Source organism: Canis aureus, chromosome 19 (genome assembly GCF_053574225.1).
Source record: "Canis aureus isolate CA01 chromosome 19, VMU_Caureus_v.1.0, whole genome shotgun sequence".
NCBI classification, from domain to species: Eukaryota; Metazoa; Chordata; class Mammalia; order Carnivora; family Canidae; genus Canis; species Canis aureus.
In genome coordinates, this window is record NC_135629.1 from 53,866,197 (window position 1) to 53,891,807 (window position 25,611).

A 25,611-nucleotide genomic window follows, 5' to 3' on the forward strand; every position below is an offset into this window, starting at 1 on the left:
TAGGCACACAGAGAGAGTGGTGAGCTTCGCCCTATTCCTTGGGTTGGTGGAGGGCAACAATAAGCAGGCAAAAAACAGGACCAGGTCTTGAGCCACATGAGGTGGCATCCCCGGGTGCCAGCTGATCCCAGACCCTCTGGTGGATAATGAGATACAGAACCCAGAAGAGTCTAACCCAGTTTTCCCAACTTCTTAAAAACAAACAAACCCCCCCCAACTTTATTTTTTAGATTTAAAGTTACAAAGAGAGGGCAGCCCAGGTGGCTCAGCAGTTTAGCGCCTGCCTTTGGCCCGGGGTGTGATCCCGGAGACCCAGGATCAAGTCCCATGTCAGGCTCCCTGCATGGAGCCTGCTTCTCCTTCTGCCTGTGTCTCTGTCTCTCTCTGTCTCTCATGAATAAATAAATAAAATCTTAAAAAAAAAAAAAAAGTTACAAAGAGATTATAGAGAGTTCCCATAGAGCCCACTTCCCCTATAACATCTTACACCAGGATGGGACATTTGTCACATTTCAGGAACCAGTACTGATAGGCTGCTAGTTAACTACAGTCTACATTTGATTCAGATTGCCTTAGTTTTCCCTTAATGGTCTTTTCTGTCCCGGGAGACCATCCAGGATCCCACAGGACTTGTAGTCATCACGACTCCTTAGGCTGCTCTTGGCTGGGACAGCTTCTCAGACTTTCCTCGTTTTTGATGGCCTTGAGTGTTTCAAGGACTGGTCAGGAATTTTGTAGAATCTCCTGCAGCTGGGGTTCATCAGATGTTTCTCTCATGGGGAGGCCGGGGTGATGGGTATTGGGGGGAAGATCCCAGAGTGAAGTGCCCTCCTCCTGACATCGTATCAGGGGTATGTGCTGTTACCATGACTTCTCACGACTGATGCTGACTTGGAACCCCTGGCTGAGGCTGTCTGCCAGTTTTCTCCACTGTAGAGTCACCCCTAGCCCCCAAACTGTAGGCTTTGGAAGGAAGTTAGTGCAAAGCCCACACCAAAGAAGTGCCAAAGGAGGAGGCATACTCTCCCTCCTCTAGGGCAGGGTAGCTACACAAACTGGTTGCAGATCTGCACGGGCCACTTTCTTTTTTCTTTTTTTCTTTTTCTTTTTTTTTTTTCCACTTTCTTTTTTTAAAGAAACAAAACCCAAACCTGACCCTCTATACTCACACACTCATTAACCCGTGCAATGAAACTGCACGGGTTTGAGATTTAACTCGTAAGCCGTGGACAGTGAGGACCTCGGAGTAGCAGGGCTGTGGGGCCCGGGCCCATCTAGCAGGAGAGTCAAGGCTCAAAAGTTCAGAACACAGGGCAACAACTACAACTGGCTCAAGGCTGGGAACTTTAAGGCCCCTGCAAACAGTCCAGACTACAAACGTTAAAGCGGAGAATGGGACGCCTGTGTGGCTCAGCGGTTTAGCGTGATCCTGGAGTCCCCGGGATCGAGTCCCACATTGGGCTCCCTGCATGGAGCCTGCTTCTCCCTCTGCCTGTGTCTCTGCCTCTCTCTCTCTATCCCTCATGAATAAAATCTTTTTTAAAAAGCTGAGAATACAGAATAGACGTCTGTGGTATGGATTCCCAACCAAACTACAGGCTTGCTGGGATTTTTACTCTCCGATCCCCGTTCTGCCCATCTGTCACTGTGCCCAGGCCATGAAGCCTGGTGGCCCAGCCCCGGGATGGGTTCTTCTGCCAGTCTGGCAGACCCCTACTTAGGTCTTATCTTTCTGCTCTTCCCATAGGTTAACCCCAAACCTGGACTACCTGTCTCCTTCGCTGCCGGTGGCCTAAGCCCTGCTAGGGAAGACCAGACACTGATGAGGACCCGTGCCCAGGCCATGCTCCTGCGTCTCAGCTGCAGCTGGCTCCTGTTAGCATATAAACACGAGTCCTACCCTGTTCATGCTTCCTGATGCCTTTCCTCCCCAGTGCTCGGCAGCCCTGGCTGGCTCCCAGGGTAGTCACTGCAGATTGCCAGCACTGCCCTCACAGAGGCTGCAACTGTCAGGTGCCACCCCCAGACAGGTACCTCCTCCTCCAAGATATGACAATGCCAGGTTCTTTCTCTCTGAGTTTTCTTTCTCCCCAACTGTCCCTCCTCAAGATCCTAGTCTTCTACTCATCCCATCAAGATGGCCCCCAAGGTTCTACTTTCGGCTCTGGTCTCAGTCACATTCTTCCTGGGTGGCCTCCATGACCACCTAGTGCCCATACCTGCCAATGTCACCCAGGAAGTCACATACCCTCAGATGGCCACTGCCTCCTGGGCTTGCTCCCCCTCTGGTTTTTATCAATGCATCGACAAGTATAAACTGAACACCTACTATGTGTCAGGCCTCGCAGGCTGGCCAGCGAGTTTGATGATGATCACGAAGGAGGACAGTCTATGCCTTAGTGAATGTCACATCCCAGTGGGCAAGTTGCACAACAAAGCAGCAAGAAACCAATGAACAAAATTGCCACCCAGGTGCTATGAAGACAATCCCTACTGTGGTGTGAGAGGGACTGATGGGACAGGCCCGTGGTGACAGGGCAGGCAGGAGTGCCCTGTAAGGAGCTAATGCTTGCAGCAAGACCTTGAGATGGCTGAGGACAAGTAGTCCAGATGGAAGAGCAAGTGCCAAGTCTGTGAGGCAGAGGAGACTTTGACGTGTTCCAGGAAATGAAAGGTGGCCAGCGCAGTTGAACAAAATGAGCTGGGGAATGGCCCAGAGGTGGCTGCTGGGTGGAATGGGGCCAGGCCACTGGGCAGAGACTGGGACCTAGGCCAAGTGTAGATTCACCAGGCCGGGGCACCAGAAGGAAGACCCAACAGGAGGACCTGCAGACGGGCTGCTGCAGTGGGGAGATCAGAGAGGGCCGAGTTCCCCGAAGTGTCAGAGAGTAGCTCCCCACCAACATTTCCGGGTTGGGCCTTCTGCAGCCTGGAGCTATGTGGGGAGGGATCTCTGCACACCCTGTTCGGGGCTGGCCTTGTCCCCTCAGAGTCTATGCAACCCTCTGTGGTGCACACCTAAGTGCAGTGGGAGGGAAGGCAGTTGAGGAATGAAGGGGTCCCCTCATGGGGACCCACCACAAGGCCACTGGGTGAAACTGCCTAACACAGTGCCAGGTCCCCGCCTCCACCCAGATGCTTGTCATAAGCCAACTGTTCTCTGCTTTGGCTGCTTGCTAGAATCACTAGGGCAGCTTCTAAAAACTATCACTGTCTAGGTCATAACCTGAACCAATGATGTCGGCATGGGGGTGGGTGGGGTAGGAGTGGCAGTGGCTTCAGTACTTTTTAAAGCTCCTCAGTGATTTCAGTGAAGAGCCTAGGTTGAGGGCTGCTGCTGCAGCAAGTGAATAAGGAGAATGGGGCTCTCCAGCTATGTAGAAGCCTGCTGGTGTGCTCAGAACAGGCACCTAGGGGAAGGCCCTCACTTCCCAAAGCAGCCCCCAAGTTGCTGTTTCTCTAACAGGGTCTACATGCCATGCAGGGTAATGACACAGCTCCCTAGGGCCCGCCTCAGCCTGAGGACCCAAGATGTCAAGCAGGCGTACTTCCAATCTCCTTACAGATGATTTTCCTGTCTCCTAGAGGTAGTGAGCCTGCTAGAGTCGACGCCATGAAGGTGTATCAGGTGCTGCCCCCTCCTCATTTAGGGCAGTGGAAGATAAGCCCTGCCAGAGGAAGGTCTGAGGTGTGGTGGGGGAACAGGGGTGCACAAGGGCAATGCCTAGGCCACTGGAGCTTAAGGAGGGCAGGGCCTGGCTGGAGTCCGTGCTGGTGGGTGAGGGCAAACAGAAGCCCAGGACGGGAGATCTGGTGGAGAGGGGCAGGAAGATGAGAGAGAGAAAAGAGAGAACTGCCAGGGAGGAAGCATGAATAAATTCTGGGCCTGAGGCTGAGGAGTATCCTAGAGGCCAACGCTGCCCCCAACTTGTGCTCCTCCCTAGCTTACCATCCCCACCCTGCAGAAGAGCTCTGCATCTCTAACTTGCTCCTGCCCTGGCACTGCCCTTCCTCCAATAAGGTTAAATCACATGTGTGAACACCCTGGACTGGCTGACTGAGTGGACCTGGGTGGGACCTGAGACATGTGTTTTCTCCTAGGGAGCAGGTACTGCCGTACGTCAGTAATACCAAGACTGCCTCCATGGGAAGCGCTCTCCATGCCCTCCCAGGCAGCCTCAAAACCAGTGCTCTTCCAAACATTGCTCTCTCTAGACAAGGTCAAAACCAAGAGATGATGCCCTGGCATCTCCTATTACAGTCGCCAACTGGAGCAGCCAGATGCAATGTTTCTCCAATCGACCTGAGGCGGGTGGCTGGGGGAGGGGAGCACTCCGCAGACAAGGCCTTCCTTGTGGCACAAGAGAGTAGGTAGAGTCAAATTCTTCTTTTAAATGTCTGTGGGGGACTAAGGGAAGACTTCACGGGGGGGAGAGAGGCTAGGTCTTGAAGAGGGATAATAAATAAGAAACAGTAATGCCCCCAAAGAAAACAGGCAAAGAACAAGAAGGGTATTTCATAAAAGAGTATGAACAGCCAGTAAAGATGTGAAACCACATGATCGTCACTAGGAAGTGAATGACCACCCCAATCAGATGCCATTTTTCACTTAGGCTGGGAGAGATGAGAAACCCCTCTGGCCTAGGGGATGGTAGGGCTGGGCAGGATGAGTATAAACTAGTCATCAGGGAGCGCCTGGTGGCTCAGTTGGTCAAGCATCTGCCTTCCACTCAGTCATGATCTCAGGGTCCTGGGATCGAGCCCCACAACGAGCTCCCCGCTCGGCATGGAGTCTGCTTCTACTTTTCCCTCTGCTCCTCCCCCCTGCTTGTGTGCATGCACACTCTTTCTCTCTCAAATGAATTAAAAAGAATGTTAAGAAACAACAACAAACTGGTGATCGGGTTCAAGAGGGTACACACTCTCCCGTCTACTTCCAGGAAGACTTCCAATGGAAACCACCAATGAGTGAAGACTTGCACCAGGACATTTATCTCAGTGGGGTTTATAAACATGGAAAAATGGTTACAGTCTGTTGTAAACTCAGAACCTCCATACAACAGGACCCTGTGTAACTGTTCTGGTGAGGCAGCTATGTTCAGTGACAGAAAAACATTCACAGGTACAGGAAGCAAAATTTCTCGCACAGCATGGGTGGTGCGAGCCCATTTTCTAAAAGCACATGGTTGCTTATGACCACAAATATGGGAAGAAACAAGTATGGAAGGGCATGAACCAAAAAGCTAACAGGATTTTGAATAACTTAAACTTTTCTTTCTTCTTGTCTTATGCTTGGTTTTGTTTCTATAAGGAACAAAGGTGAATCATGTTAAGAAAAAAAAAGTGGTCAGGCTGGATTGGTTGGAAAGGCTTTCTCGCAGAGGGAATAGTATTTGCAAAATCACAAGACTGTAAGAGCCAGGGCATGTCTGGGAAATGAGAAGTAGCTCAGTCCGGCCCAAGAGGAGGGTGAGTGAAGAGCACAGTGGCTGGGAAGGAGGAGGACAGGTCCCAGGAGACTTGGGGGCTGCGGGCAGGGGTGTGGGCTTTATCCTGACCAGAGGTACACGGCAATGAGCCAGAAGTGAATGGGCTGGAGGCCGAGGACCAAGTGGCTAGCACGACAGACAGTCTAGGAGGGTGGAGGCTGGCTCCTGGGTCATATGGCACCAGGCCAGAGAGCAGGGCAGCGCTGTACAGTAGGGCCAGCTAGGAACTGTGTATGGAACGGGCAGCCACAAATGCACATCCCCAACACAGGGGCTGGGGCCTGGCAGCTAGAACCACTCTCAATCTTGAGGCCAGCATGTCAAACATTCCCGGCATCTCAGCCACCATCCTTCCTCACTGCTCCTGTCACCAGTGCCTAGCCAATGGCCGGCACTCAGTAATTGTTTGCTGAGCAAATAAATGTCTGTGCTGATCAACATTCTTCCTCCACTAAATCCACCCACCCACTCATTCATTCATTCATTCATTCATTCAACAAGCACTGATTATGGCTATATCTAGGGATCTAATAGGGTTCCTGCCTCTGAAAACCATATGGACCTACTGGACCAGAAAGTTCTAACTTCAGTGCAATGCGGAAACCCACCCTGCCATCTGCTCAATTGCTATGGGAACCCAGACGGGGAGCATCTGATGCTGACATGGTTGGGACAGGAAAGGTGTCCTAAAGCAAGCAGGGCCTGGGAATTGAGAGTTTTAAAGCAGGTGAAAGACAGGGTCACATGTGGGGTGTTAGATTCTTGCTGCGGTGAAGAGAACCATCTGGAGGAAATACGGGTGGCTGGTTAGGAGGCCAGAATACCAGTGCAGGCAGAAGACAATGTGGCCTCATTTGGATCTGTGGTGGGGGCGGTTGGAGGAAAAGGTATGGAAGCATCCAGAAGGATAAGTGTCAGGGACACACGTCAAAGGTCATGCTTAGGTTTCTGACTGGAGTCACTGAGTGAACACTGGTATCCTCTGCTAAGATGCAGATACTGGGAACAGGTCAGGTTGGAAAACACTGAATTTGAGGGGTTGAGGGGTCTAAAGCTCAAGAGAGCTTTCTCCTTGAGACACAGACACCAGACTGAGGGTAAAGTGAAGCTGTGATGATGCCTCCACTCTCCACAGGGCAGGCTTAGGAAGCAGCAGCTTGGGAATAACCCTAAGGACCATCTAAGTTAATGGCTGGGAAAGAGCTGCAAGAGAGGTAAGGCAAGGCAAGGCAAGGCCTCAGGGGTGGGAGAAAGCCAGGGAGGTGGTTCATGGAAGCCAAGAGTGGAAGAAGCTTCCAGAAGGAAGAGAAGACAGTTAACTGATGGCTCTGTGAATGGGAAAGGAGGGAGGACAACAGATAGAAAAGCAGGTCTAGCAGGGGGGAGGGGGGAAGCTTTTGGGGACCCCTGGCAACGTCTAGGGGCATTTTTTAGTTGTCACGACTCAGAAGATATCACAGCCATCTAGCAAGTGGAAGGGATGCCACCCCACATTCTGCAGTACATAAAATACCCCTCCCGCCCTGAGAATTTTCCCGTTCCAACTGTCAGGGGTGTTCAAGTAGAGAAACTAGAGGAAGACAGACAACCTTAGCGAGGATTCTCTTAAAGAGAACAGACACTGGAGCATGTCTGAATCCTGGTGAGGTGATCTCGAAGAGACTCAGGCGGGGCAGCCCGGGTGGCTCAGCGGTTTAGTGCCGCCTTCAGCCCAGGGCGTGATCCTGGAGACCCGGGATCGAGTCCCACGTCGGGCTCCCTGCATGGAGCCTGCTTCTCCCTCTGCCTACCTCTCTCTCATGAATAAATAAAATCTTAAAAAAAGAGAGAGAGAGAGAGACACACACACTCAGGCAAGCAGGTACTTGCCTAACACAAGGTTCCCAGGATGCTGGAAAGGGAAAGGATAGAGCAGAGGTAGAGAAGGGAAGGGATGGAGCAGAGGTGGAGATGGGTGTTATTTTCACTGTGAGGTGGGAGGGCTGAGAATGAAGGGTGCAGATGGGTTTGTTGTACTTGCTGTGGGGTCCAGAGATGCCCGTGTGGCAGGCTGAGCTCAGCTAGGAATTTGAGTCCATGGGGCACCTGTCTACCTATCTGCAAGACTCTCTCTGGGGTGGACATCCTCAGCCTTTTGAGGAGGAAGCAGCTGGACGAACGTTATCGGTGCCTGTGCAGCATAACAGAGGACAAAGGGCAGTGCAGCCGGTGAGGTTTACACACACCAGTGGCGGGAGGACAGAAGTGGGGGTGCAGTAAGCTTCTTGTGAAGGTACAATCTTTCAATTTAAGGAACCGCCCGCAAGACACTGAGATTTAAGCCTAGGACCACATACTCCACAACTCTTTGATACACTACACTTATCTTGCCCAAAGAGAAGGAAAAGTTTATCTCTGAACTAAAATAATTTCCAAATTATACTTTGCTGCTTTTACCTCATTCCCGAAACCAGTTCTCTCTGGACTGATCTTGTCAAATCTAGGTGTTCCTAATAGCATAGTTCACATTCCTTTGAAAAACCACAACCAGTGAACAAAGAAGTCAGGTACCATGAGAATGCTCGCAAAATCGGACCGCAATGCTCAGGAATATCCATGGCGCTAAAAATCCCCTTTCACCAGAACGTAAGGGGGAAAGGCAAAACCTGTTGGTAGCATAGAGAATTTTAAAACACCTCTGAACAAGCACTCTTATGCAGGATGGTCTCTTGAAACAGGAGAAAGATAATGGCTTCTAGAACATTCTAATACTGTTCAACTTATTGAACAGTTCAATGTACTACTTGCAATTCCTATTTATTCCTGTTTATTAAATCACAAACTCAGAATTGGAAGAGTCCTCAAAAGACTTTTGAAGTCAGTGCCCCCTCTGATGAACTAATTCCATATACAGCAGTTAGCCAGCCTTGACAGCACTTATCCCAGAAACAGGTATCTCCAGGTTACTGGCAAAAGCTGAGAGTTGATGAAGTAAGACGATGGGTACGTGGAGTTCAATATATTACTCTACTTTTACGTAGACCAGAAAACAAGACACTATCTTATTTCCATAATAAAGTTTTGTTGTTTTTTTTAACTTTTAAATTAGTTTTCAGTGTAGGAATCATAATCCTACAAGCCAGGGTGGCAGAGCAAGGGGCAAGGGGGAGGGGAGGAGGAGGAGATGCCCAATTCTCAGCTCACCAGAGCAGAGCAGAGAGAAACAAGGGGTGGAGGAGGAAGAGGATGGGAGTGGGGAGAAGAAGGGGAGAAAGAAGGTAAGGAAGGAGAGAGGGAGGAGGAAGAGGAAGAAGAGGAGGACAGCCCCCTAAAACAATGCTCCTCCCCGGGGAGAAAAGGAAGGAAGTGCTTTTATAGCACCTGATTTTTCCATGTTTTTCTCCTTGAAATCACGCTCTCAGAATGCATGCTGTTTGTAAGGATGGCCTTCCCAGGGGTCTGCAAACCCTTATGAGGTAGGTAAGCATCAGGGTGTAGGAGCCACCATCCCTACTTTATATCTGGGGACAGAGGCTTAGAGGTCACACATGGAGATACTGGAAGAGCGATGCTTTCAGCTGGTATCCAATTCTACAGCCTGCCTACAGATCTGTGGCCCTGCTCCAGCCCAAGGGTTAAATCTCAGTGTGTTTCAGATGTTTTAGTTGATGGAGTGATAGCAAACAGCACAGCCCAGAACCAAGGAAGGGCTGCACACAGAGATATTCCATGTCCTGCCACGGGTCTGACCATGCATAGGGACCCGAGAAGATGGGAATGAGCCTGCCTGGGCCAGAGTCCCTTCCATACATGGGACAGAGCCAGGCCAGGTTGTCATTCTTTGGTCTCTTCCAGCTCTCAGACACCATTTCTGGTGTCCTCTCATCTTTCCTCCCCTCCTACCATCTCACTTTGTACACGCTCTACCGTACGAGCTTTTCTTTTTTGGGGAACCTATATCCAATTGGACACCAGGGCGGTGGCAAAATATAGTCTGAGATAACCACGAAACTTGACAACCGTCATTTCAAGACTGCAACTCTTCTGCCCCGAGGAACACTGGAGAGCCACAGACAAAGAAGACAGTACTTAGCGGGATGGCCCCAAGTACCCCCTACAAACCCTCTCAGTTCCTTTACCTGCTACTTTATCCCGAATGAGTTTTGCAGATTCAACTTCACCAATACTGCTGAACAGACTCCGTAACTCATCCTGGGTCATGTTCTGAGGGAGGTAGTTGACAATTAAATTCGTTCTCCCGATATCATCCCTGCAGTCTTCGGCCATGTGGTCTTCATAACCATTAGACATTGTATTTTTTAAAAATCTGTGGGGTGAGAAGAAAAATCAAGTAAATTCTGAATGTCCATATTACAGAATGTTAAGGCAAAACAAATGACTGGCACTTGGGGTTTCTTCTTTTCAACATTACAAGTTCAACTTATGTCCACATAAAAACCTGCATGGGAATGTTTATAGCAGCTTCATTCATAATTGCCCCAAGACTGGAAGCAATCAACATGCTCTACAGTAAGTGAATGGAGAAACAAACTCCAACTGTCTGGCGCACTCACACAACAGAGTATTATTTAGTGATACGAAGAAATGAGCTAGGACGCCAAAGACTAGGGGAGCCTTAAATGTATACTACTAAGTCTGAAAGGCTAAACACTGTATCACCCTGATTATAGGACATACCATGGAAAAGATGAAACTCTAGATCCAGTAAAAAAAACCACTGGTCATCAGGGGTTAGAAGGGAGGGAGGAACAAAAAGGGCACAGGGAATTTTCAGGGCAGTGACACCGTCTGCATGATCCTGTCATAGTGAATACATGTTACTACACATGTCCAAAATCGCAGAACATACAACATGAAGAGTGAAGCCTACGGTGAACTACACACTTTAGCTGACCCGAATCAATACTGGCTCATTGATTCTAACAAAATACCTCACCAAAGCAAGGTGTTACCAATAGGGAAGACTTCGTGTTGGAGGTGGTGGGTATGGAAACCCGCTCTGTACTTTTTTTTGCAACTTTTCTGTAAATCTAAAACTGCTCCAAAACAAAACAACTTGAAGCTTAACCGTTTCTACTTACCAAGGAGCCTAAAGAACCCTATAAACAGGGACGCCTGGGTGGCTCAGCAGTTGGGCGTCTGCCTTCAGCCCAGGGCATGATCCTGGAGACCCGGGATCAAGTTCTGCATTGGGCTTCCTGCATGGAGCCTGCTTCTCCCTCTGCATGTGCCTATGTCTCTGCCTCTCTCTCTCTCTGTGTCTCTCATGAATAAATAAATAAAATCTTAAAAAAAAAAAAAAAAAAGAACCCTATAAATAGGGGTGTCTGGCCGGCTCAGTCAGTGGAGTGCGCGACTCTTGCTCTCAAGGTCAGTGAGAGACTCCCCCCAACTGGGCAGAGCTTACTTGAAAAAACAAAACACCTACAAACAATTCCAGCACCATAATTCGGGCTATCTCAAGAGCTTCCTGAAGTTTCCTGATCGCCTCCTCCCATCTCCACGTGCACTAATGGTGCAACTGGGTCCTGAGGAGCCTGTAATGTGCACCCGAGCACCTCAACTCGGACACCCCGTCTCTGTCCTCAAGTGGATGGTTCCCGCAGCCCTTTATTCCAAAGGCCACAGCTACTGAGTTGGGAGAGGCTAGGGTTTATCTACCAGTTGGAAGAATTTGGTCTTCACAGCTTGCAAGCTTTGGAATGCTCTTAGCTGCCTCCGGAAGTCTTCACTTTCAGTGACAAACATCACAACAGAGTGATGGCTTCAGAGTCTGGATCAATGAGGCTGAGAGCATCAGGACCGCTCTTCTGAAAGTACAACTCACACTGGGCTCGTTCACAAGTACTGCCACACGCGTGGCCGCCTCATCTAAGATGTCCCTCGTCCCTGCCTCTAAATATGCAGGTACACACACCCCCATGGGGCTGAAGTGTCATCACCAAGAAAAAGGCCCTGCCACCCACCAGCCGGGAGGTCTCGGGTGTGTGTGGGGGGGCAGCCCACCCCTTTCTCCAGATCCCTTCTGTCCAGCCGTTTTTATGCTTGAAAACCCAGTGCCCGTTGTCAGGAGCACTCAGCCTTCTTTAAAAATAGCCTTGCCAGTGGTTATATAAAAACCTGAATACAGTTCCCACCTCCCCGCTGAGTCAGCACTGAGAGAGGACTTAGGTGTGGTTTTTGTTTCTTTTCTTTCCCCCTGCTGGAAACAGGTGGGTCTTCTCTACCTTTTCGCCTCCTAATTTGCTTCAGACCATACACAATGTGCAAAGTTAGTCTACTCTCCCAGCATTTATTTGAAAATGTTCTATGCTCCCTGTTCTTTATAAAATAGGTTACCATCCAAAGCCATAAAAAGAAAAGATTGGAAAATCAGACTTCCTAAGATTAAGAAGTTCTGTATGGGAAAAGGCACCATACACAGGCAAGCTCCAGACTTGGGAGAAAATGCTTGCTACCTAGTACATTATTTAGGTTAGTGGTTCTCAGTGTGGGAGATTCAGCCCTCCAGGGTACACCAGACGGTGTCTGAAAACATTTCCAGTTACCACAACTGTGGGTGGTAGTGTGCCACTGGCACCTAATGGGTAGAGGCCAGCGATGTTGTGAAATATCCCTCAGGTTGGCCCCCACAACCAAGAATTGTCCAGCCCAAAATGTCAATATTCCCAAGGCTGAGAGCACTTGATTCAGAGTATCTACAAACTCACCAGAAAGAAAGATACATCACTAACAGAGAAGTGGACAAAGGATATGAACCACAACTAATAGATGCCAGCAATTCAAATAGCCAATAAACTCTGAAAGCTTGGATTTATTTATGAGGAAAATGTGAAGTCAAAAGAGATGCCATTTCTGTCAGACAGAAGGCCCCTCAGGATGGATAAAATTTAGTGTAAAGAAGGATAAGAGGAAAAAACACCCTTACACACCTTTGATCCAAGTGTGAACTGGTACAAACTTTTTTGGAGGATAACCTGTGGTTTAATACAAATGCTACCCTCTGATTCAGAACTGCAGGAATCTGTCTTCCACACATCATCACACACATGCAGGGAAGTATTGTGAGGGCCACATGACCCCATTGGTGGTACAAGGAAAACACTGGATATAATCTAAATATGAACTAAACACCAATTTTCAGTAGAAAGCATGGGGCCACAAGCCTTAATGGGCTTACTTCATGAAAAACCCCACAAATCTGTTAAAGCTTCTGCAGCCATGAAGCTTTAAGATAGATCATTAGCTCAAAAACAAACACACACATTTGCTGAAGCCTGAACCAAAGTGCAAGGGTTAACTCTGAGAAATTAAAATGCACAACAAAGTTTGCTTGAAATGCGATTCAAATGTTTCTCTTCTCCCTTCCTTTGTCTTCACTCCTCCCTCTCCTCACCTTTGTTCTGAGTTAGGCACCTACTCTTTTGCCTTCTCTCTCCCCCTCCTTTCACGGACGATGAACTGGGCAATAATTAATTATACCATTCTCATTATTCAGAAGGGGTGCTCTCTAAGACTGGTAAAAAGATGACTTTCTAAACAGTGGTTGGCAAACCATGGCCTGTGGATCAAATCTGGCCCACCACCTGTTTTTATAAATAAAGTTTTATTGGCACACAGCTATTCTCATTTGTTTATGTATTGTCTGTAGCTGCTTTTGCACTACAGTGACAGAGTTGAATAGTTGTGACAGAGACCATATGGCCCAAAAAGCTGAAAATATTTACCATCTGGCTCTATACAGAAAAAGTGTGCCGACCTCTGTTCTCAAATGTAAAAACAGAAAATTCCTAAGAGAAAATCTTTGTGACACTGGGTTTGGCAAAAATTTCTTAGATACCATAACAAAAGTACAATCCATTTTTAAAAAATTAATGCACTGGATACCATCAATACGTTAAACTTTTGCTCTGCAAAAGACACTACTAGAAAACTTACAGCCCACAGACTGGAAGAAAATATTTGCAAATCACATATCTGAAAAAAGACTTGTATTTCAAACCTATTTTTTTTTAAACTCTCAAAACTTAATGGCAGCCCCAGTAGCTCAGCGGTTTAGCGCCGCCTTCGGCCAGGGCATGATCCTGGAGACCTGGGATCGAGTCCCACGTCGGGGTCCCTGCGTGGAGTCTGCTTCTCCCTCTGCTTGTGTCTCTGCCTCTCTCTCTGTGTGTGTCTCTCATGAATAAATAAATAAAACCTTAAAAAAAAAACTTAATAAGATATAACAACCTAATTTTAAAGATGACAAAAGATGTGACCAAACAATGCACAAAAGAAGATACAGGGATGGCAAACGTATGTGATAAGATGCTCGATGTTATTAGTTATTAGGGAAATGCAAGTTAAAACTACAATGAGATACTATTACCATCTAGAATGAGAATCAAGATATACTCACCCATTTAGAATGGCTAAACCAAAATAAAACAAAAGCAGGAAAACAACAATATCAAGTTCCAGTGAGGATATGGAGAAACCAGAATTTTCATGCATTGCTAGTAGGAATGCAAAAATGTTACAGGTGTTTGGAAAACGTATGGGTAGTTTCTTAAGAGTTAAATAATAGACTTTCCAAAAGACCCAGCAATCCCGTACTAGGAGTCATACAAGAAAAATACAAACCTATGTTCATACAAAAACCCACACATGTGTTTTAGAGCAGCTTTATTCAGGAACACCCCAAAGTGGAGCAGCCCGAATGCCCTTCAAGCCATCGGTGGCTAGACTAAGGAAGGCTACCCAATGGAGTTCTGCTCATCAATAAGAAAAGTGCTACTATCCACACAACTTGAATAAATGTCAAACACATTTCACGGAGTCCAAGAAATCCGACTCCGAGGCTGCATACTGTAAGAGTCCATTCTGGAAAAGAAACCATAGGGATGGATCAGTGGTGGCCAGGGGAAGGGGCCAAGGGTGGTGCAGAGTACACAGGGGGAGCACAGGAGAGTATTTTTGTTTCTTGGCAGGGTGTAACTTTCCCATGTCTTGATGGTGGAGGCAGTAACATGACTCTTTGCATTTGTCAAAACTCAAAGAACTCTACACCAGAATTAAGTGAACTCGAATATAAATTTTAAAAGATCTAAAAAGTGAACCTTGTTCCACAGCACGCTGGCTCCTCCTGATGCCCCTGGTGAGCCTGAGCAGCCCAGTTCTTGGTCAACTGACAATGATGGAGAAACCCAAACCCCAAAAGCACGGTTTCTCAATGCTTCAGGGCCACTCCACCCTACTCTCCTTGTTCCTCCTCCTGACCTTTCCAAATCCACGTTGCTAATCCTGGGCCAAGCCAGCTCTGTCAAGCACCAACCACAGCTGGGCCTTTGTCTCTATCTGACAATAAGTGACTTCCAAGTGGCCAGGCTGCCTCCTCTCACTCCAGCCCACAGACTGGAAGGTGGTTCCCCCATGGAGACTCCTCTAGGTCAACACATCCTGCGGTACCTGTCAGTGGCAGCCTCACCCACTGAGACTCAGAGGTTTCATTACTTTGCTCAGCATCAGACATTACACTGTTGATAGTGGCAGGGCCAGGCCTCCAACTGTCACTACAGAGCTGTCTCCTTGCTTGGCGATGTGGCCCCTCACTTTAGCTTCTTCCCTGGCGTGCTGCAGACCTTCCTATTTCCATGCCTCTCTTCCGGCAGCTCCCTTTGCAGAGATGGTCTGCCCTTCCCATCACCTCCTCACTGATCTGCGAAACATACCCCCAGACAGCAGGTTGCTCTAATTTCCTGAGCCCGTACACCATTCAGCCCAAAACTTTACTGAATCACTCTAACTCCTAATTATTTGCTTTTCACTCCCATCATTGGTGAGAGCCTAGAAGGCCAATGGGATGAGGGTGCGGACAGGCAGACACCAGGTCTGAGAGTCACCTGGGAATCATGTGTATTTTCCACTTTATGTTAAAGGGCAGTTGGAAATTGTACTAACAGTCTACTAATATGTTCAATACCTTACTTTATCTTTTTTTTTTTTTTAAGATTTATTTATCTATTTTAGAGAGAGAGCAAGAGCAAACGGCAGGGAAGGGGAGGAGGGGGGAGGGAGAGGGACAAGTAGATTCCATGTTGAGCACGAACCTGACACAGGGCTTGACCTCTGACCTGAGATCATGACCTGAGCCAAAACTACCAAGAGTCACGCTCAACCGACTGAGCCACCCAGGTGCCCCAGTACCTTACTTTTGTAGGATCATCCAGTCCTATCGCACAGAATCAAACTCAATTGTAGGGAACAAAAAAGGGAAACTCAGGTTTAGCAAAGCAATTCCTGCTGATTTGGAAACACTTCCACTAACTGCATGTATCACAGAGAAGTCCTGTTTGGATGATCTCTGAGGGTTTTCAGCCTCACTGCATTATTTTCAACAATCCTGGTTGTCTGAGTAACTTCAGTGATGCTGTTCACATCAATAATATAACCATATGTATGTGGGGAAGAGATGGGTGTATAAATGACATAAAGACTTACACAGGTAAGACGCACGTAAGGCAGCAAGACTAGTTCCCACTAGGCACCCATGAGAATCTGTCTCATTTTATATTCACAGAGCAACCCTGCTAAACTACTCAAGCCAGAGCAAAACTAGAACAGTCAAATATATCCTCAGGCTCAACCTTGACACTTCACACATCACATGATAGGGCTTGGACTCAATTATTTCTAAGGTCCTTTCCAGATGTAAAACTCAGAGTTCTCCAAGGTAAAAGCCTTGGGAATGTTAGGTCACCCAGGAAACACTCTGGGTGCCAGAGAAAAAGCGATTGTACCACCTGAGCCAATTATAATTGCTATGCGAGGTGAGGGCTTAAGTGAACACTGTACATATTTCCTTACTCGCCCCTTCCCGCAGCCCGTGGCGGGAAAGCCACCTGACTGGGACAGCCATGGCGACGTCACAGCAATTCAATAACCACCAGGCTGAAAAGCTCAGGATAGAAGCAGATCAAGGGCAGCCAGTGCCTGGCCCAGCTGAAGTGCGCCACAGGTCTGAGGGGACATGACTGGCTCCACAACTCTGCTAGAGTTCTGGCTTCTTTGTGGCTGGTCAAGGCCACTCCAGAACTCTTGCACAAAACTGCAAAGCAACATGGCACAGCAGGAAAAACTGGGCTGTGGAGTCTGAGAGATCTGTACTCCAATACTAATCCTACTGCTTACTAGCAGAACTACTATGCGTATGGCACTTCCTTTCCTGGAGCCTCAGTCTCCTTGTCCTCTAAATGGGGACGGCACCACCTGCTGTGAAGGGCCCAGCACAGTTCTTGACACTTGGCAAGTGGCCACATCACCCGCCTCCAGGTCTTTGCACACTAAAGAACAATCTGACTCTTTGCCCTGGGACGCTGGAAATGATCCAAACTGCTGATGCCATTTCTAATGGGCCCAGGCTCCCTGGAAGTCACAAGGAGTCACACCAGTCAAGGCTCACAACTGCAGCCCCACGCATGTGGAAGACCTTGTTGGTAGTCTACATTCACTCACCATCGACTGCACACACCAGCTCGGATGTGTCAGCTGGCCTCTCAGTCTGCCTACCAGAGATACAAACCTGTCCCCATACTCCTACTGCATTTAGAAAATCAAGGGGAACATGTACCTTCCTGACCTCCCAGACTCCAACTGCAGGCACCTTCAGGTCCTCTCCTCCTATCCTTGTCCCCCTCTTCAAACCTCTTCCTCCCTCTGAATTACTTCCTCTGGTGGCAGGACACATCTGTCCCCCAAGCCACCTCTCTCTGTCCCCCATACCTAAGCAGGCACCGAGTTCTGCCAGTTGCACAGCTGCGCTATATCCCCTCCTTCCCCATCTCTCTGCCATTGTCCTCGTTCAGGTCTCTGTTATCTGGGGCCTAGACAGACTCCCAAATGGTCTCCCTGCCACGTGGTTATCTCAGACCCAGTCTCTCCACACCCAACTGGGCCTTTTCCCTCCATATCATTCCTCTGTCTTGTTTCCCCACTGCTGCTCATGGTGTCCTCAGTCTTGCCATTGGGTCATCCTGGACTGTTTCCTCCTCTGTGAAACTTTCCTCTGGCAGAGAGGTCTCTGTGGTGGGTGGCTGGATCCAGTTACTCCTGAGCCCCCTTCTGACACCCCCCCCAAGTAAACATGGAGTGCCAATCATGTGCCAGGCATGGAGCAAAGTACTGGGTGTAGGAAATAAAGGAACAGCTCTCATGTTCAGGCCATTACCAAGCCACCTTGTACTGCAAAAGTGTCTTGACCAGTCTCTCTATCCTTAAACTTCCAAGATCACCTCTTGACTGTGTCCAGAAACCCTCTACCACCTGACTCTGACACACTTTTCTAGAATTATCTCCAAGTTCACCTTCTTGACCTTCTACCTGCCCAAACCAGTCCACTCAGCTTCCGGACCTCTTTGTGCTCTCCTTTCTTACTCACTTGGGCTGTTGGCTATACCTGAAAACTCCTGCCCACACCTCTCTGAGAACAACCGGTACAGACACCAGCTCTTTCATCAAACACAAAAACTGAGCACCGGACAATCCTTTCTTTCACCACTCTCAATGCTGCCACGACCTGCTGCTTCACCCTTTTGCTACTTTCTCTCATACATCTATGTAGGTCTTTTCTCCCCAACTCAGGTTGGAAGTTCCTCAAGAAGGCAGTTCCTTCCCCTTCTCCCTGTTCTCTGTGACAGTGTTTCATGTTTTCAATCTATGAAAGTGTGACCATCAACTTGGACAAAGCACACGGAGGCCCTGGGTCAAGTGGGGACTGGCAGTGATCATAAAAGTGAGTCCCCTCAACATGTATGAACATGGAGAATGCCTTCTCTCCCCTTCCTGCTTCGCAGTATAGCCACCACATGAATTCTACTCTAGTGGCACCTTCCTGTCTATGTCCACACTCCAAACTGTTCTTTCTCTTGCCTTCCTTCTCTTACTGACCACCATTCTTCCCTTGGTCACTCAGGCAGAGACCCAGAATCATCCACTGCTGTCCTCCCGTTCGCTCACATCCCACATCTAAATACCCACAGAGACCTGCATCTCTTACCCCTCCAACCATGTCTCAAACCCATCCCTCCTTTCCCTACCACTCTGGGCCACATTTGCAGCTTTTCCTACAGAGAGGAAAGTGAGCACTTTCTAATTGGTTTGCTGGCCTTCAGCATCATCCCCCTCCAACTCTTTCCTTCTGTGCGCAGATCTGACTCCTTCACTTCGTGGCCTAGCTGACAGGACAACACCCTCTGCACACCAGCCCCATGAATCCTCTTGTCACTACTTACTCCAATCTGCTTGCCCCTGAAGGACCAGAGCCCAAGTGGTTCCCTGAACAGACCAAGAGGTCCCCACCTCCATGCTTTTTGTTCCTGCACCCTCCAAAGCTGTTCTTTGTGGTCTGTACTCAGCTAATTGCCCCCCTCACGCACACGCGTGCTTTGCCTCCTCCAGGAAGCATTCTGTGATCTCCTTTGCCCACCAGCCCTTTTCTGCGCTTCCACATCAGTCAGCACATAACCCTCACGGCACTTAACCACAGTGCGCTAAAACAACCTGCCCACACATTGTAATCACCATTGCCTAGCAGTGGTGCAGGGAGAGTTGGTTAAAAGGAGGGAAGCAACTCACTTCCCTTCTGTAGGCTGCTCTCTTCTGATCTTCCCCTGACTTACTCAGGTCAGCCTCACTGCTTCACTATTGCCACCTAGGGGCAAAAGGCAGCAACCGCACTTTCCTCACCATTCAGCATTTAATTTGACTCCACTGAATGGGATGGGAACACAAGCGAGGGAACAGTTCCTTGGTTCCGGCGGGTAAAGGGAGAATGGCTTCCAATGGTGAGTGAGCTCTAAGCTGGGCCTTGCAGCATGAGGAAAGGATGAACTAGACGTTCAGACATGGGACGTTCCAGGCAGTGGGGAAAACAGGCAGAGAGGGTGGGAGTTTCAGGTCCCAGTGCCAATGAAATGCAAAAGAGAGGGTGAGAAGGTGCAAGATCTGGGATCCTAAACTTTAATTTTTATATCACCTAAAGAGGTGAAAAAAATTAAAATTTTTTCCACTCAAAAAACTTAATCGGGAGTGATGATCAGATCTGCATTTTAAAAAGACAACTTTCAGGGACGCCTGGGTGGCTCAGCAATTTAGCAACTGCGTTTGGCCCAGAGTGTGATCCTGGAGTCCCAGGATTGAGTCCCACATCAGGCTCCCTGCATGAAGCCTGCTTCTCCCTCTGCCTGTGTCTCTGCCCCTCTCTCTCGGTCTCTCTCATGAATAAATAAAATCTTTAAAAAAACAATAATAAAAAAATAAAAAATAAATAAAAAGACAACTCTTGCTAGAGTACGATAGAGATGGGAAGCAGGAAGTGAGAGAAGCAATAAAGCAAGCAGTAAACAGACTGTTTTCATAATTCTCCCCTCGTTTCCCACTTGCTGCACCATGACCTCAGATTCAACATATCCAAACTGAAACTCCGCCTCCTCCAAAACCAGTGCTTCAACATAATCATTATTTCCACATTTTGAGATGTTCATTCACCTCAGACTCTTTGTGTACCTTGAAGTCACAATTTTATAACAGATTCCAACAGAGCTTTGCACACAGATTTTCAATGATGACTGAATGGAATTCCTTTTGGGATTCCCTGAAGGCTTGTGATCATAAGAGCAATAAAATCTCATGGTTAAGAGTAAGGATTTTGGGTCAGAGGTCCTGCGTTCAAATCCTGCCTCAGCCACCTTGCTGTGTGAGACTGGTCCAAAGTGACCCATCTAAGCCTTGGTTTGTCTGTCCTCAAGATGGAAATTACAACAGCACCTATCTCAAGGGCTGGATATCTGTAATGGGACAAGCCCACAGTAAACCCTCACTAAATACTGGTGATTATTTATTACATTATCTATTCAGTGCTTACCATGCTCAGGTCATTGCTAGGGGCTTCCCACACCCTTAAATCTGCACAGCAAGTTTTCTATTCCATTTTACAGATAAGAAAACTAAGGCTCCCACAGTTGAATTTGTACAAGTTCTTGGGAGCCTTGGAATCCCCACGCATCAGAGACGAGGCTGGAGGAACTTTTAGTAAAAGCTCATTTAGTCCAGTGGTGTGTCTCCTGTGTGATACGTTGGGCTACATCTGAAGACATTTTTGATCTTCACAACTGGGCGGGGGAGGGAAGAGATGCTGCTGGCATCTAGTGGGATGCTACTCAAAATCCTACAATGCACAGGACATCCTTCCCCCCCACCCCCCCACCCCCAACCAAAAGTGATCGAATCCAAAAGGTCAGTGGTGACCAGGTTGAGAAATCCTTCTCCAACCGGACCATCTTTCCCATTTTTCCACTTCTTGAGCACGGACCCTACAGATCCTACATGAATACTTTTGGTAAACGGGGGCGGGGGGGGAGGGGTTCTGTCCCTCCAAGGGGCAGCGCATGCAAAACTTCTTCCTCACCTGCCCTGCACACAGTAGGTATCAGAACCCATTTTAATAAGCCCAGCAGCAGAGGAGACCGGAAAAGGAAGAGCATCCATCCCCCATTGTTCAACTGCGTGCAGGTTGTGTTTTCAACACACACACACATTTTTTACAAATCCCAACGTCCCACGCCCCAAAAACAGCTTTGTTAGAGATGGCGTTCAAAAAAAAATTTTTTTTTTTCCTAGGACTCCCATACATACTGAAAGGTATGCATACTTCTAAAAGGACCTCAGATCGACCGCGGTCCTCTGACAACGACCACAAAAGAATCTGTAGGATTTCCCCGGAGAGCGAGCTCGTGGGCCGTGACCTCTGCGCGCCGAAGGCGCTCACCCCACTCCCTCGCCTCCCGCTTCGCTCTCCCGCCCCCGGCTCCTCGGCTCCCGGGACTGCTGGGGCCCCGGCCGCGGAGCCCGGCGGCCAGGCGCGTGCCCACGCCGTGTCCCCCTCGCCCGCCCCTCGCGGCGGCCGAGGAATCCGGCCCGGGGCCTGTCGCCGGCGCCCACACCGGCCGGCCCCCGCCCGCCCTCCGCGGCCCGCGCGCGTCCCCTCCCGGCCCGGTGCGGCCTGGGCCTCGGCCGGTGCAGGCCCGCGGGCGCCCGCGGCCGGGCCAGGCGAGCTCAGGCCTGCCGCGGCCTACCCCGTCGGGTGCCGCCGAAGGCCCCCGCCTCACCTGGACGCGGGCGGGCGGGCCCGGGGCTGCTCCGGGGCGGGCGGGCGGCGGCGGCGCGGCGCTAACGGCTCCGCTCGGCCTCGGTAGCGGCGGCGGCGGCAGCGGCGACGGCGACGGCGGCGGCGGCTCCTCCTCAGCGCGCACGACCCGCTCCGGCCCGCGGCCCGGACACGCCCCCCCGGCGCGCGCGCCCATTGGTCGGCGTCCGCCACGGCGCGCTTCTCATTGGCTGACGTGCCTGTCTGGGCGCCCCGAGGCGCGCGGCGGAGGCGGGACTTCCGGCCGGCGCCGCCTGCGAAGGGCTCGGCGGCCGGCGGAGACGCGGGTGGCCGGTGATGGCCGCGGAGGGGGCCGGTTGGGGCCCGGCCCATGGAGGCAGACGGAAGGCGGTGGCCGAAGAGCCGCGCCCCTTGTCGAGCGCATGCTGTGCGCTCCGCGCCTGTCTTTCCCGCCGCCGCCGCCGCCTGCCTGCCAGGTAGGAATGGTCAGCACGCCAGGGCTGTGGGGACAGGACCCGGGTTCGAATCCCGACCCCGACGTTTCCGCACTACGTGCCGTTGGGAAAGAGCTGACGTCACCTCGCCGGGCCTCAGTTTCCTTATCTGGTATGGTGAGGAGGTGGAGCATGAGACGTGGTCAGCCTTACATCCGTGTTGACTGTTGGAGCTAGCGGGTTCCCAGACCCTCATTAAAATTTTATTGAGCGTCTAGTATATGCCAGTCATGTGGATTGGGCAGCGAACGGGCCACAAACATTAGCCACAAATGTTAGGTGCATAATTTAAATTTTCTAGAAGCTGTGTTACAGAAAAGTTAAAAAAAAAACAAACAGTGATGTTGCTATTAATGATACGTTTTATTTAACTCAACGTGTCCCAAATGTTATTTCTATGTGTAATCAATATAAAAAGTTATGAGATGTTTTACATTCTTTACCCTCATCCCCCCTCTGATATCTGGCATGTCTTAGGCTCACAGTGCATCTCAGATTGGACTGGCTACATTTCAAGAGCTCAGAGGCAGAAGAGAATTCCACATCAAGTAGTGGAAAGGGGTAAGAAGGAAAGTAAATCGGAGACAGGGCTCCTGGGCGGCTGGGTTGGTTAAGCATCTGTGTGCCTTCAACTCAGGTCATGATCTCAGGGTCTCTGGGATCGAGCCCCAAGTCCGGCTCCCGCTGAGCGCTGAGCAGAGAGCCTGCTTCTGCCTCTGCTGTTCCCCCTGCTTGTGCTCTCTGGCTCTCGCTCTCAAATAAATAAAATCTTAAAAAAAAAAAAAAAGAGTAAGTTGGAGAAAGGATATGGGGAATGTGAGGGTTGCAGGTTGAAAGTGGGAGATGGGGGATCCCTGGGGGGCTCAGTGGTTTAGCGCCTGCCTTTGGCCCAGGGCGTGATTCTGGAGTCCCAGGATTGAGTCCCACGTCAGGCTCCCTGCATGGAGCCTGCTTCTCTCTCTGCCTGTGTCTCTGCCTCTCTCTCTTTCTCTCATGAATAAATAAAATCTTTATTTTATTTATTTATTTTTAAAGATTTTATTTATTTATTGAGACACACACAGAGAGAGGCAGAGATACAGGCAGAGGGAGAAGCAGGCTCCATGCAGGGAGCCCGACATGGAACTCGATCCTGGGTCCCCAGGATCACGCCTGGGCTGCAGGCGGCGCTAAACTGCTGTGCTACAGGGGCTGCCCTAAATAAAATCTTAAAAAAAAAAAAGAGGGAGATGGGGAAGGTTGAGAAGATGGCATTTGCAGAAGGAACTGAGCAAGTCACTATGCCATTCATCGTTCAGTGCAGTGTTTGTCTGGTAGGACTTCCTGCAATGATGGGTGTGTTCTTTATCATCGTCGTCTAATTTATTTTTTTTTTAATTTTTTTATTTATTTATGATAGTCACACACAGAGAGAGAGAGAGAGAGGCAGAGACACAGGCAGAGGGAGAAGCAGGCTCCATGCACCGGGAGCCCGATGTGGGATTTGATCCTGGGTCTCCAGGATCGCGCCCTGGGCCAAAGGCAGGCGCCAAACCGCTGCGCCACCCAGGGATCCCCATCGTCGTCTAATTTAGTAGCCACCAGCTCCATGTGGCTTTTGGGCACTTGACATGTGGCTGGTGCCACTAAAGAACTGAACCGTTTAACGTACTAAATTTTTACTTCGTTTGAAGTTGGTCACGTAGAGCTTGTGACTCCCACAGTGGATGGGATAGATTTAGTAGAATGGTGGCCAGAGCTCTAAATCCAGTGTGTACTTCATGCTTCATATTTTATGCGCATTCTCCTGTGAAATCTTCAGGGTAGCTCGGTGAAACAGGAACTATTATCATCACCATGGGGAAAAATGAATTCCTTCATGTATTTATCTATATTATTGTTCTCCTTAATAGACTTTGTCTTTTGGAGCACTCTGAGGTTTACAGAAATACTTGAGGGGCACCTGGGTGTCTCAATAGGTTGAGCATCTGTCTTTGGCTTGGGTTATGATCTTGGTTGTGCTGGGATCAAGCCCCATGTTGGGCTCCCGGCTCAGCAGGGAGTTTGCTTCTGCCCTCTCTCCCTACTCCTTCTCACTCTCTGTCTCTCTCTCAAATAAAAGTATTTTTTTTTTAAAGAGAAAAATATTTGAAAGAAAGTACAGTTACCATTTTCCCAGTTTTTCCTATTAGTAATACCTTTCATTAGTATGATCTATTTGTTATAATCAATGAATCATTACTGATATGTTATGAACCACAGTTCATAGTTTATTTAGATTTCCTTTGCTTTTACTTAATGTTCTCCTTCCCTTCCAGAATCGCATGCAGGATGCCACATTACCTTTAGTTGTCTTGGTTCTCTCTCTGTGTCTGTCTCTTTCTTTGAGATATAATTGACATGTACCATGTTAGTTTTAGATGTATAGCATGATGATTTGATATATGTATATGTTATATTTAGTACAATAATTTAGTTAACACCCGTACCACTCATAATTACAAATACTTTGTATTTGTTGTGATGAGAACTTTTAAGATCCACTCACTTAGTGGTCCTGTTTCTTTAGGTTCCTCTCGACTGTGGCAGATTCTCAGAGTTTCCTTGTTGTTTTGCTTTGTTGTTGTTTTTTTTTAGTTTTTTTTTTTTTTTTTTAATTTACTTATTCATAGACAGAGAGAGAGGCAGAGACACAGGCAGAGGGAGAAGCAGGCTCCATGCAGGGAGCCCGATGTGGGACTCCATCCCAGGTTTCCAGGATCACACCCCAGGCTGCAGGCGGCACCAAACTGCTGCGCCACCGGGGCTGCCCTGTTGTTGTTTTTTAAAGGTTTTTATTTGAGACAAGAGTGGGGTTAGGTACAGAGGGAGAGGGAGAGAGAGAGAGAAGCAGACTGAGCAGGGAGCCCAACATGGGGCTCGATCCCAGCACCCTTGGATCATGACCTGAGCTGAAGGGAGTCATTAACTCACTGAGCCACCCAGGCGCCCAGACTTACTTGTTTTTGATGACCTTGATAAAAACTGACCAGGGATTTTGTAGAATGCTCCTCTATTGGAACTTGTCTGGTGTTTTTCTTTTGAGAAGACTGGGATGCTGGGTTTGGGGGAGGAAGACCCCAGAAGTTGAAGTGTTACTCTCACCACCTCTTATCAAGGATACATACTAACCAACATTATCTATACCTGTTGATGTTAACCTTGATTGCGGGCTGAGGTAGCATTTGTCAGGTTTCTCCACTATAAAATTCCTTCCTTCCCCTTTATATATTGTACACTTCGAAAGGAAATCACCATGTGTAGCGCATACCTAGTGAGTGAAGATATACGTTCTCTTCCTTGAGTGAGATGTCTATGTAAATTATGTGGAGTTCTTCTCCATGGGAGATTTTTCTCTTCTCCCTGATTTATTAGTTTACCCATCTTTTTTTTTTTTTTTTTTTAAAGATTTTATTTATTTATTCATGAGAGACACAGATAGAAAGGCAGAGACATAGGCAGCGGG

At 48.8% G+C, this 25,611-nt stretch overlaps 2 protein-coding genes across 15 annotated transcripts in view; one reads left to right on the top strand and one right to left on the bottom strand.

The window, feature by feature from the left end:
• Window positions 1-21,777, bottom strand: part of ELAVL1 (ELAV like RNA binding protein 1) — a 40,901-nt gene extending 19,124 nt beyond the window's left edge. The window contains exons 1-2 of the mRNA XM_077860153.1: window positions 21,635-21,777; window positions 9,608-9,795 (exon numbers count right to left, since the gene is read on the bottom strand). Of these exons, the coding sequence (XP_077716279.1) occupies window positions 9,608-9,779 (172 nt within the window). The 5' untranslated portion in view covers window positions 9,780-9,795; window positions 21,635-21,777. The remainder of the gene's footprint in view (window positions 1-9,607; window positions 9,796-21,634) is intronic.
• A 138-nt stretch (window positions 21,778-21,915) lies between these two features.
• CCL25 (C-C motif chemokine ligand 25) overlaps window positions 21,916-25,611 on the top strand; it is a 32,892-nt gene continuing 29,196 nt past the window's right edge. For 13 of the 14 annotated variants that reach the window (XR_013358263.1, XR_013358264.1, XR_013358257.1 and 10 more), the window contains exons 1-2: window positions 22,054-22,109; window positions 22,605-22,688. Coding sequence is in view for 1 of the 14 variants with exons in the window: in XM_077860154.1 (XP_077716280.1) it covers window positions 22,004-22,109; window positions 22,605-22,688 (190 nt within the window). In the remaining 13 variants the exon portion in view is untranslated. Of the gene's footprint in view, window positions 22,110-22,604; window positions 22,689-25,611 lie in introns of all 14 variants that reach the window. The other variant, XM_077860154.1, reaches the window with a different exon arrangement.